This window comes from Culex pipiens, chromosome 3 (assembly GCF_016801865.2).
Source record: "Culex pipiens pallens isolate TS chromosome 3, TS_CPP_V2, whole genome shotgun sequence".
Lineage (NCBI taxonomy): Eukaryota > Metazoa > Arthropoda > Insecta > Diptera > Culicidae > Culex > Culex pipiens.
In genome coordinates, this window is record NC_068939.1 from 63,562,042 (window position 1) to 63,575,429 (window position 13,388).

General features: G+C 33.6%; 1 protein-coding gene across 9 annotated transcripts in view; it reads left to right on the forward strand.

Moving 5' to 3' along the window:
• Positions 1-13,388, forward strand: part of LOC120424315 (glutamate-gated chloride channel) — a 365,994-nt gene that overhangs the window by 269,272 nt on the left and 83,334 nt on the right. For all 9 annotated transcript variants that reach the window (XM_052711128.1, XM_052711125.1, XM_052711127.1 and 6 more), the window contains one exon: positions 8,819-9,033. In XM_052711128.1, coding sequence (XP_052567088.1) covers positions 8,819-9,033 — 215 coding nt within the window. The remainder of the gene's footprint in view (positions 1-8,818; positions 9,034-13,388) is intronic.

Below are 13,388 nucleotides of genomic sequence, written 5' to 3' on the forward strand. Positions count from 1 at the left end.
TTTTAATTATTTTTATGAAGGCGTAACATCATGAAGAAATATCATCAGGATGTAGTATTAACAGTCATTTTAAAGAGAATGCATGCAAAATATGTCTTTTCTAACAATTTTTCATCAGAATTTGAAAATTAAAATGACTTGTTGTGCTTCGACCGCGCACTGGACTAACAATCCAGGGTCGCCGGTTCGAATCCCGCGGTGGGCGCTCTAAAATTCTTTGTGTAAATATGGGTATTCGGCGCCGTCACTCCGTGCCATACTTTCATACACTTAGGAGCCCAGGGCGGCGAAGTCCTTGTAGATAAAAAGGAAGACACTAGTCAACTTCGTTTGTTGTGCTTCGAATCCCGGACACTGATAAAAGCTGATTCGAAATCCGGACACTTTTGCTTCGAATTCCGGACACTCGTTTTTGCTTATGAATCGCACAAATTTGGACTGAAATGATAGTGAATGGCATTCTTTAGGTCTCAAATAAGCTGTTAACATCAAAACAATCGATATTTTATATAAAAATTTGCTAGAATTTAAGGAAATCAAAACCATAAATTTCTGCTTTGCCTTCCCGGTGCTTCGGACGCATATGAAATACAGCGTTCAAACAAACTTTAAATGAAAGTTGATGTTAGAATTCATCAAATAACACAGTTTTGAAATTCATAATGCGAACATATATCCAAATAATTGATAAAACAAGATGAGGTGTCCGGGTTTCGAAGCGTCCGGGAATTCGAATCATGACGTTATTAAGCGAGAGTTTAGTTTTTTTTTTTCAAGGCGCCAGCGATCAAAGCTTTTTTATATTTTCTTGTTGGCGTATTTATTGAAAGTTTTTTTTTGCAAGGTGTCAACGATCAAAGTTTTTTTAAATTATTTCAATGAAGGCGTATTAAGCCAGAGTTTAGTTTTTTTCAAGGCGTCAACGATCAAGCTTTTTTTTATATATTTTCTTGAGGGCGTGTTTAGTGACAGTTGAATTTTTTTCAAGCCGTCAACGATCAAAGTTTTTTTTAATATTTTCTTGAGGGCCTATTCAGTGAAAGTTTTTTTTCAAGGAGTCAACAATCAAAATCAAAGAGGGCGTATTTAGTGACAGTTGATTTTTTTCAAGCCGTCAACGATCAAAGTTTTTTTTTATATTTTCTTGAGGGCGTATTTAGTGAAAGTTTTTTTTTTCAAGGCGTCAACAATCAAAGTTTTTTTAATTATTTTATGTAGGTAAATACGCCTTTATAAAATAATTAAGAGTATAGTTTTGTTTCAAGGCGTCAACGATACAAGTTTTTTCAAAATATATTCTTGAGGGCGTATTTAGTGCAAGTTGAGTTTTTTTTTTCAAGGCGTCAATGATAAAAGATTTTTTTAATTATTTTTATGAAGGCGTATTAAGCGAGACTTTAGTTTTTCTCAAGGCGCCAACGACCAAAGTTTTTTTTTTTTTTTCTTGAGGGCGTATTTAGTGAAAGTTGGGTTTTTTTGCAAATATTTTCATGAGGGCGTATTTAGTAAGAGTTTAGTTTTTCTCTTGGCGTCAACGAACATAGTTATTTTAAATATTTTTAGAAGGGCGTGTTTTGTGAAAGTGGAGTTTTTTCTTAGCGTCAAATGTTTTTATGAGGGTGTATATACTGAGAGTTGAGTTTTCACTTGATGGCGTATCTAGTGAGAGTGAAGTTTTTCCCTGGTTTTCAAACTTTGATAGTCATAAAAAATGGCGGCCCTTCGGGCCGTGTTTTAGTCGGGGCGTTAGGGGTGTAAGCCATTTTTTTTCCATGGGGGGTGTTGAACACCCATAACACCCCCCTTAGATACGGCCCTGGTGTGGGGGTAATATGAACACCCCTATGGGGTAATTTGGACATGCCTTGTGGGGTAATTTGGACATGCCTTGTGGGGTAATATGGACATACCTTGTGGGGTAATATGGACACCTTTTTTGGGGTAATTTGGACACATGTTGAAGAATAAGTTGAACATTTGATTTTTTGAGCATGTTTTATATACTTTAACCTGGTTTTGTAATTGCTTTATATTTTAAGTGTTTTTTTGCTCACAATATTTCATCAAAGGTTTAAATAATGATTTTGTGAGAGAACTATAATTTAATAGGAAGATAACAAATAGTTCAGTGTAGTAAACATAAGTCAATCATTAATTCTGAAATTATTTAAAAATTGATTCAGGATTAGGCACAAGTATAGTTTTTAAAGAAATTAATTAAAAACAATCAACATTAGAGTCTAGTTGAACGCCAAATGAGCAGTAATCAGATTTTCATCAATTCGAATATTGAAATAAATTTATCTAAATTAAAAAATAGTGGTTTTGCTCACATTTCTTTTTGAGTGTTTTGACATTTTAAATCCCTCTAAATTTATCTGAATCCCTTTAAAAACTCAACCAACCATGAAAGTTACTTTTTTTGCCTGACAGGTAGACTTTCAGGTATGTCCAAATTACCCCACAAGCCATGTCCAAATTACCCCCATAGCATGTTCTATCAAAAATTGCAATTTTTGATGATAAAAATGGATAAAATGCACAATATTTATACGTACATATCTCAGGCATCGTCCAAGCAACCCCCTTAAAACAAAAATTGTCCGCTTTTTTGCCGTATAATCCCTGCAAAACCTCATTTCTCAACCCTCAAAAATTAGAACTTAAGGCAGTGCCAACCGGCCTTTGGAAACTTTTACATATTATATCAAAACTACTTAACCTATTCCAACTTTTTTGGTTTGTCCATACTCCTAGGCCATTACTAGAACTAGCCTTAACACTTAAATTGCCGTTTCCACTTTATATCCGAAGAAAAGGTGATTTTTAAAGGGGTGTCCAAATTACCCCCACTGTCCATATTACCCCAAACTCCCCTACTAACAAAACAAATTTGAAGAAATTTGGTTGCATATAGCAATTTCAAGTTAGCAGTTTCAAAAAACGGGTGCCACGATATCTCAACACTGCCTTGACCAAATCGGCTCAAAATTTTGTCGAAGGCTCGTTAAACCGATTCCGTGTGCATGACGAAGCCCGATTTTCAAAAAGTTTATTTTAAAAAAAGATAAAAATATTTTTGTGTTTTTCATATGAAAAACGGTTAGTTTTTGTTTTTTATATTTTTTTAAAAAGCAAATTTAAAAAATTGGGCTTCGTCATGCACACGGGATACATCTTGAGAGTCTTCACCTCAAATTTCAGCCAATTTGGACCATCTCATCTCGAGATATCGTGGCACCCGTAAATCAACTCAGGGTTTAGAGAAATACGCCAACAAAGTTTGACAGCCCGCTTTGCGCATGGCAAAATTTTGAGCTTAAATCGTCTCTTACTCATTTTAATCATGAAATGTCTTCATGAAACTTTCAGGAGTGATTAGTAATCATCTTGTGAGTGGATTTAACAAAGATTCCGTAATATAAATTTTTTTGATTTTCTACATGTATGTAACCCCTTAAAGAACTATTCATCTTTGAGAAATTTAAAAAAAATACGAAAAAAAAATAAAATTTGTTCGCGTTTAGATTAACATCTCCAGATTTTTTTTTATTAATTGCTCATGTTTGAAAGTAATACTATTCTAATAACTAAATGAATTATTTTGAAAAAAAAAAAGATTCCAAATCTTTGTTGAGACTTTTTCTAATAATATAACTTTTGACCTTTTGTCCACAAAAGGTTTTGATTTGATGTCGTTAAACCTTCTAATTTTCATTATTTTGGTCAAAAACATTATGTATTTTAACCTTTTGCCTAAGAATAAATTTGATCATATCGATTATAAGTCACAGTGTTAGGTTGGTTTGAAAAATGACAGTTCTATGCGATTTAAGCAAATGCATGTTTTTAATTTGGATAAAACTTTTTGTTTACTTTTTCTATAGTTCGTCCAAAAAAGGTTATTCGAAAATTCATCAATCTGTATCTTGAGAACGAATTTTCTGATCGATTTGGTGTCGAGGGCAAAGTTGTACGTATTACTTAGAACTTTAAAAAAAACATTTTTTCAGAAAGGGCCTTTCACATAAAAATTTAATTTATGCAGAATAATGCCTAAATAAATGCAAATTTTCCATTAGTTTTCAAAAAAAAATCTGGACTGTGACGCGATTATACGAAGGTAAAATTTTTATTTTGTATATTTTTAATATGCGTTCCGATTTTCTAAATGGAAATATTTTCAATTTTGTTTATTTACCTCAACATTTGAAGATGCTCAAAAACATTTATTTTCGATCTATAAAAATCAAACTTTCCGAACTTATTTAAAAAAAATCATTTCCTAAAATTTTTAAAATATGTTCGGAAAGTTTCACAATATTTTTTTGACATTGTCTCTTAAAAATTAAACGCTATTTTGGTGATGAACGAAAACCCTGTTTTTACCTGTTTATGTTTCTTACATAGGCTGATTTCGACAGATTTTTGAATATTCTAATAGTCTTTTTGTATGTACGATTACCAAAATTGTATGAAAACTTGTATGGATGATCCAATAACGCACCCACAAGTTTTCATCTAAATCCAATAATACCAAAAAAATATCAAAAACATTGCAAGGTCTTGAGAGAATTGCTCCTTATATTAATTTATTGTCAACATTTTATCAGGATTAGGGTTATTATTAAGGCCCAATATCTAAACTAAAGGCGGGTTTAAACAGTCCGATATTTTTTTTTAAATATTTTTATATGCTAATTATAGCCTGAGTTGCTTTTTATACCAGGTCACAAAACAAATGCACATGTTTTCATACAATTGTCCTATTTTCTTGTCATGTCTCCGTTCTAAATGAGCCAGCGAGTGAACGACGGCCCTACTAACTGATCGGTACTAACTCGCCCGAGAGAGAAAGATAATCAATATTTATTTATACACACTGTGAACAACTACGCCATCAAGACAATATCAACTAGTCGAAGCACTCTCGCCAATGACCGTGTTGGACAGACAAGACTGCAGGAAGTGCAATTGGCAGATAGCAGCACCGCCACATTTTAAATTTAAAATGTTGTCAACAATTTGATTCATGCTCGATGATAGCAGCGCTGCCCCAGCAGTGGGACACATGAATATTGGATGAAATAATGTCCTTCGGGGTCGTAAACCTATCCTGTTTGATGTAAACTGATGCCGTGTTTAGCTGACTTTGAGTAGCTTGGATGAATGAGTTCCATAAATAACGGGTATTTCTAAATGGGGACTGCTGCAATTGCGCACTATAATTAAAAGTTATTTATGAACCACGGACATTGATAGATCGATCTGATTGCAAACCAACAGGATCCTCGTGGTAGCATTAATTTTGTTTTATTTGTTTATTATGGGTAATAAAAAGCATACAAATGCATAGAATTAAATTAAAGTATTCATTTCCAAAGTGAATGACAGATTTTGTTGATACAAAACGCCAAAACGAACTCCAATTTTAAACGTTCGTTCTCTTAATTAACGAATTTTCCCTATTTTCAAGGATGTCAATTTATCCTCCAACCACACACTTCCACCCTAATCCAAATCCTTAGTTCACTTCTCGAAATCCTCGTCACGTTTGCGGGTTTTTGTCGCGGTTTCCATCGGATTCTGCCATGTCCACTGAGTCCAACCAAAGGCAGCCTCTACGGTAGTATTAATTAATGCATGTGGCCGTCGTTATCGGATTGTTTTTATTTTCTGGGATGCCGCAAAAAAAAAAAAGATTGAAAACAAGAGACAATCCCGTCCGTGGCCACACACGCAAACTCTCGCGCAAATGCCACCAAGGTTTATGTAAATATACGCAGCGTGTAAAAAAATAATATTGGCCCATAACTAAAATATCGATACATCCGATCTCGTAAAAATAAACTGCAGATATCGATCGCACTCCCATCGCAATTACTCGGAATTGTAAATTTAAGAATTTTGTTCATCGTTCTGACTTGGTATACCGTCATGTGCACTGCTAAAATCATGGTTGGTTCTGTGAATGTTGATTTCAATATGCAGTATTGTTTTTTATTTCAGTTGATAGTTAATGTTATAGAAATTGTAATGAAATTTAAGGAAGATTTCTTGCAATTTTCGCATTTGTCGACTTACAACTGAAAACTTAGAAGGCATTTTCTCATCGATTTAATGTATTCAGAAATTTTTATAGGAGTATGTATCAGGAAAATATGTAGAAAAAAACATTTTTTTATAGATTTTGATTCTTCTTTTTTTTTTTGTTCATTTAAATTAAAGTAAATCAGCAAAGGAATAAAAACAATACCTGATTGTCCATTGGAAGAACAATAATGTTAACAAATTTGCATTCAATCAAAAAATATAATTTAAGGTGTTTTCTACGTTAACTTCGATTTGAACAATAATTTAGGGGTAATTCTCCGCCAACTCACACAGCAGTTGCCCCGACCCCTCTTCGATTTGCGTGAAACTTTGTCCTAAGGGATAACTTTTGTCCCTGATCACGAATCCGAGGTCCGTTTTTTGATATCTCGTGACGGAGGGGCGGTACGACCCCTTCCATTTTTGAGCATGCGAAAAAAGAGGTGTTTTTCAATAATTTGTAGCCTGAAACGGTGATGAGATAGAAATTTGGTGTCAAAGGAACTTTTATGTAAAATTAGACGCCCGATTTGATGGCGTACTCAGAATTCCGAAAAAACGTATTTTTCATCGAAAAAAACACAAAAGAAGTTTTAAAAATTCTCCCATTTTCCGTTACTTGACCGTAAAAAATTTTGGAACATGGCATTTTATGGGAAATTTAATGTACTTTTTGAATCTACATTGACCCAGAAGGGTCATTTTTTCATTTAGAACAAAAATTTTCATTTTAAAATTTCGTGTTTTTTCTAACTTTGCAGGGTTATTTTTTAGAGTGTAACAAGGTTCTACAAAATTGTAGAGCAGACAATTACAAAAAATTTTATATATAGACATAAGTGGTTTGCTTATAAACATCACGAGTTATCGCGATTTAACGAAAAAAAGTTTTGAAAAAGTTGGTCGTCATCGATCATGGCCGTTCATGGTCACCCGCGACAAACACGGACGACGAAACAAAGAGAAACGCAAAAAGTAACTTTTTCAAAACTTTTTTTCGTAAAATCGCGATAACTCGTGATGTTTATAAGCAAACCCCTTATGTCTACATATCAATTTTTTTGTAATTATCTGCTCTACAACTTTGTAGAACATTGTTACACTCTTAAAAATAACCCTGCAAAGTTAGAAAAACACGAAATTTTAAACTGAAAAATTTTGTTCGAAATGAAAAAATGACCCTTCTCGGTCAATGTAGATTCGAAAAGTACATTAAATTTCCCATTAAATGACATGTTCCAAAAAAATTTACAGTCGAGTAACGGAAAATGGGAGAATTTTTAAAACTTTTTTTGTGTTTTTTTCGATGAAAAATACGTTTTTTCGGAATTCTGAGTACGCCATCAAATCGGGCGTCTAATTTTACATAAAAGTCCCTTTGACACAAAATTTCTATCTCATCACCGTTTCAGGCTGCAAATGATTGAAAAACACCTCTTTTTTCGCATGGTCAAAAATGGAAGGGGTCGTACCGGCCCTCCGTCACGAGATATCAAAAAACAGACCTCGGATTCGTGATCAGGGACAAAAGTTACTCCTAAGGACAAAGTTTCACGCAAATCGGAGAGGGGTCGGGGAAACTTTTCCCGATTTCGTGTGAGTTGGTAGAGAATTACCCTTAGGATATCTCAAAAAATTTTGTAAATGAATTTGTTTGTGAAGGGTGAATTTTCATGTTAATAATGAAACTAATGAGATTCACTATTTGATGAGATTTGAAGATATCAAAAATAATAGTAATTTTTTAGCAGAACTATGAAATTTACAGTGAATATCTTGTCTTTTTTATAAGATCATGCAGAGATCATGCAAGGTAGTGATTTTTTCTAAGACTTATGAAATTCATAGATATTCAATTTTTATTAGATTTAAAGATTTGAAGATATCAATAAGAAGGGTCTATTTTAACAAGAATCATTTTAATCATGATAACCTTACTTAATTATAATCAATATGTAAAGTATTCAAGATTTGAATATGCCAAAAAGTAAATCTCTATTAATTACGTTAATTTAAATAAAAAAAATTACCAACAATATTACATAACATAACAACAATAAACATTTCTGGGGAATTGATTATTCCGGTGAATGATATTCTGGGACATTGTTTATTCTGGTGAATGATATTCTGGAAATGTTCCATTCTGGTGGATGGATTTCTGAGGAATGGTCTATTTTGGGGTATGGCATTCTGAAAAATGGCTTCACCCTTCACCCCACAAAATGAAGGAAAAGACCCCCTCTTTTATTATGCCAAATATCAGCCGATTTTTTTTTTCTTTTTTAAAGAACTCGGGAAAAAATACACCGTGCTTAACTTCAATCACGACGAAATTTATCAATAAGCTGCAAATTTTTTTGACAAAAAAGCACACTTTCTGCCTTAAATAATTTTATATTAACATGCAGGAGAAACTTCAATTTCAAATAATATTTAACTTAGTATTTGACAGTATTTGATATTGAAGTTTGTATAAAGATAACATTTGATCAAATGTACAATTCAAATTTGTTTTAGAAAAAAGCTGTAGCCCAAATTCATGACGTTGTAACAGAAAAAATGCATTCACAGAACCAAGCTATGAACTAAATATGAAAAAGCTTTAAAAGCATCCACTTCTCATTTCGTGTAATATTTCATCAAGTTATTATCTCTGACAAAAACTTTTCCTTTTTCTCTTTTTCCCCAAACTTCCGCGCCCCGAAACCACAAACTACCCTAGGCGTCACAACCATGCTGAATTTTTTCACCACCTCGAACGGTTTCCGCAGCACACTGCCGGTGGTTTCGAACCTGACGGCGATGAACGTGTGGGACGGCGTCTGCATGTGCTTCATCTACGCGTCCCTGCTCGAGTTTGTGTGCGTCAACTACGTCGGCCGGAAACGGCCCCTGCACAACGTCGTCTACCGGCCGGGCGAAAATCCGGTCACCCAGGTAGGTTTCTTCAACATCCCGCTAGCCCCACACCAAACCCTGCCGAACAAAAATATGCGGGCCCATTTTTAGGCAAGAGCTCCCCAGTAGAGAATGACTTTTCCGATCATCCCCCTTTTGAAACAAAAAAAAATCCAATTAACATCGTAATTTTAAAGTGGTTTGTTGATTTTTAACAGTTTTGAAGAATGAGTTCATTTTGTTTGGATTTAAATTTTAGTTCAGTTTATATTCATTTTAAGCGAGAGCTTCTCTATTGCATGAAAAAACCACAAAGTCATCAAACCTTAGTCCCGAAAATTTAAAAAATTATAATCTTATTGTCTAAGTTAGTATTTCACAGAACATTTTCTTTTTATAAATATTTTTTGATTTTGATATACTCATCGTATTTGCTATGTTTCAAGTGAACTGTATAAAAATTTATATTTTTGCTTTAGAAAATGCAACATGTTATAAACAGCGTCAAAGAATATAAATAAAAATTCAATGCTATTATAATTCCTTTTTTATTAACGGTGCACATCAACCAGAGCTTTTGCACCCAGATTTTTGTAACAGACATTTTAGTATCTTCAAAACTACGGGTACTATCGAAATATTTTTTTATTCATCCCCTAAAGTACGGTCCACAAAGTAATTTACAACAAAGTTTGATTAATTTTACATTCCCAATATTGCTGGATTGGGTCCGTAAGTTTGACTATTTTGGTATAAGAAGACAACAACTTCCTTCGTTGCTGTGCACCCTTAAACATAAAATTTCATAGAAATTTCAAGCAAAAGTATAAAAGATATCATTTTTCTTCTTCAAAATGACTGCAATCCAAAAACAATTGTCTTGTATACTTTTTTAAGATCTTTCAAGTTTATTTTTTATGTTTGCATGTTTTACATGAATACATCCTTGCACAGGCGCAATTAAAATATAAAAAATCTGTCATAATTCAATTTCTACTGAATAGTTTATTTACTTACATGAAATAATACTCAATTGTTGATCTCATTCAGTATTTCATTGACACAGCTTTAATCGTCAATGGAACATTATGTCCGATATCTTATACATATTATTAACAATTCTGCTGGGTAAAATCATTAGATGTAGCTGGATAAACTATGAACCAGCTATGAATTTAAGTAGTAATATTAACACAATTTATGTTAAAGTATCGCTTACACATTATAAAAAATCACATTGATCTTTTTCTCTTTTTTATCAAAGGCATACCCTTTCCCATATCTAAATTCACCACGATTTCTTTAATGAAATTAAACGGTACATTTCGAGATTTTTTTTTTGTTTTACGCAATTGATACACAGAAACGGCGTTTAAGTGAAAATTTCACATATTTAAACACTATCGAGACCCCTCTTTTGAAGGAAAATTTAACCATTTGTTACACAAACATTTTGCGCATATCTCAGCTAACTTAAAAAAAACGTTTTCAGTGCTTATGTTTTTTTTTTTCGATTTAACCTTACGTTATATGGTTGACTTTAACAAATCAAAATAATAAATAAATTTATATTTTATAAAAATAAAGATTTTTAATGATTACAGAATTATGCTTTTTGCTTTTTTATGTATATGAAATTCCAGAAATAAGTTTTTAAACCATTCACTATTTTTTAATTCCTAAATTCCTTCGGAAGATCTAACTACGGATAAACGAAAATTTGGATAAGGAGTTATGGTTATGATATTTTTTTCAAATTTTATGTTTTATAATTTTCTTTCTGCTTTTTCCAACAAAAAAAATCCTATTGCTTTAAAATATGATTTGATTTTGATTTTGATTTTTGCTTCAACAATATTTAAGATCAGGCCAATGTTTATTGAGATTCAGATCTGAAAAAAAAAACAAAGTAGAAGCAGAGTCCAATTTTCAGTGTAAAAATAAGCTATAAACTCTTATAATCTTTCGGACAAGCATTGCTTTACTAATGTTCTAAAGCACTCCCACTTGTGCAATACACCAATTTGGTTAATCAATCATCTCATAATATTTTTCAAAATTCGCATAGAATTTTTGAATGTTCAGTTATTTCCAAAACTCAAAAAAAAATGTGTTTTCATTTTAATTTCATTGGGCTTTAAAATTGGGCCTGCGCTTTTTCGAGATATTTAAGTTTTAAATTTGCATATTTTTTATCTTAAAATGGCTGTAACTTTTGAAGTAAAAGTTAAGTTGACTTTTAAAACAATAAAAATGTTGGTTTTATAAAGATCTAAAGGTGCTTAAACATCAAGTTTCTTTAAAACTTAACCATGAATTGCTTTGTTCTTAAAACTGATTTGTGAAGTTTTGCTCAGATGCTTTCCCTAAATTTGGTCGTAGATGGCGTAGATTGCGAGATAAAATTTTAGTGTCTTCAACAAAGTAACTAATCGTGAATCACCCTTATTTTCAACCAAACCAAAAGTCGCCCCTTTCCAAATCTTCATCATTTTTAGGAAACTCTATTTTCCACTTAATTTTGCGATCTGGACCTCTGTGCAATGTTTTACAAAGCTGTAGAGCAAACAAAAATTGTGATGTATAATCATAAAGGGTTTGCATGTATTCTTCACGAGTTATCAGAATTTTACGAAAAGTTTTTAAAAAAGTAATGATTTTGACAATGTTTGACCAGTTTTCCCTTAAAACTCAATCATGTGCTTTTGAAAGTATTTTTTTATTCTAAAAGTTCAGCAAATTTACATAGGAATGACCCTTTTGATGTTTCTTTGGGAAAAAAGAATATGTGCTTATTTTGTTCCGAACCGACTAAAGTTTATGGGTCGCTATTAAGTGTTGAATCCTGAAAAAAATATGGGGAAAACATCGCTAAAGGATTTTGCCGACAGGTGGCGAGAGTTTTGTAAGACCAGCTAGTTCTAGCTCAAAATCAAGGTAACGTCACTTCCCAAGGTGCCCATTGTCAAGTTGGCAGTTGAATTGAAATCGGAAAAGGAAATTACCAACGCTGATTAAATTAAAAATGAAACAAAACTTTCCGACAAAGGATGATGTAATTGTCGGCGGTGGTATTCATTGTGTTGCGGTAAGGAAATTCAGTCCCATGTTCACAAAAAAAAGCAACAGGGAGAAAGACAATTCATGGCACAGTGCTGAAGGTGTAGTTTCTGTATTCATTTTCCCTCCATTTTCCCCTTCAAAGCTTTCCCCGCTCTTTTCTCATTTGAAGGGTGTGTAAAGTTTCATGCCAGGCAGCAGACTAGTTGGTCTTATCAGCTTCCTTCCCGTGACAAATGGAAGCAAAACCTGCGAGTGTGGGGTGGCCACTGGAAAGGAATCCCAGTACGTGGAAAAGGGGAGGAAATGACGAACGGAAATAAAATGTTTAAGCGAAATGAAACGACAGCCTCCCCAGTGATGAGCCATGTCGGTGTATCGCTATTTTTAGATTTTGTATAGAACGATGAAGGATACCGCCAAAGTTTTTCTTAAATTGAGAGTTATGTTGAAACAACTCAACTCGGCTGGTAATATTTCTTCCTGAAATGTGGTTTTATTGAAATGAACAATTTGAATAATTATTAAATATAATAATAAAAACTGTTTTCATATATTTTTCTTATGAGATAAATGTTTACAGAGGTTCACTTGGTTTCTTCAAAAAATCAATAATTGTTAAATTAAATCCAGTTAATTTTCACAACATTAACTTCTCCCAACGCTCCCTTCATTAGCAGAAAAAATGGTTCCTTTTTCCAATGAAAAACCTCCACCTTCCTCCCCCAAAAAGCCCACCGGAAGTCACCGGAACATTCCCCAGCTCCAGCAGCTGGGCGCATAAAAGTGACAAAAGGTGTTGATGCTACTGCTGCTTTTGCTGTCATCGACGCCACCCCCACCACCCGATCGACGTTGTTTGTATAATGAACCCCCTTAATTATAATAATTAAAATTTGCCGCTCCATTGATCCCTTATTGCCACAGTGCCCCAGTTTCGAGGCGCGCGCAAACAACATCATAATAAAATGCTTTCCAGACACAAACGATATAATTTAGTGTGTGTCGGTGTGTATAATATTCAGCTATTGCACCAAGCCTAGCCAAGTGGCTGGAAAAGTGTCATAACATACGTGGGGGTGAGAGGAACGGGGCTTTCAAGTACTGAAAAGTGCGATGTTCCGGCTTCTGGTGTTGAATAACTTCATTTCAAAATGTCCCGCGCGCTCGCGATCTAGGGTACATGTTTAGTGGTGGGCGCCACCTACCCCCTCTTGCCTTCAAAACTCCACCTTCATGGAACAAGTTTTCATTGCAGCGGCAGCGGATTAAAATTATCACTCGCGATATGTTCATCATTATTACCCATCAAGCACCCACTCACCACCGACCGC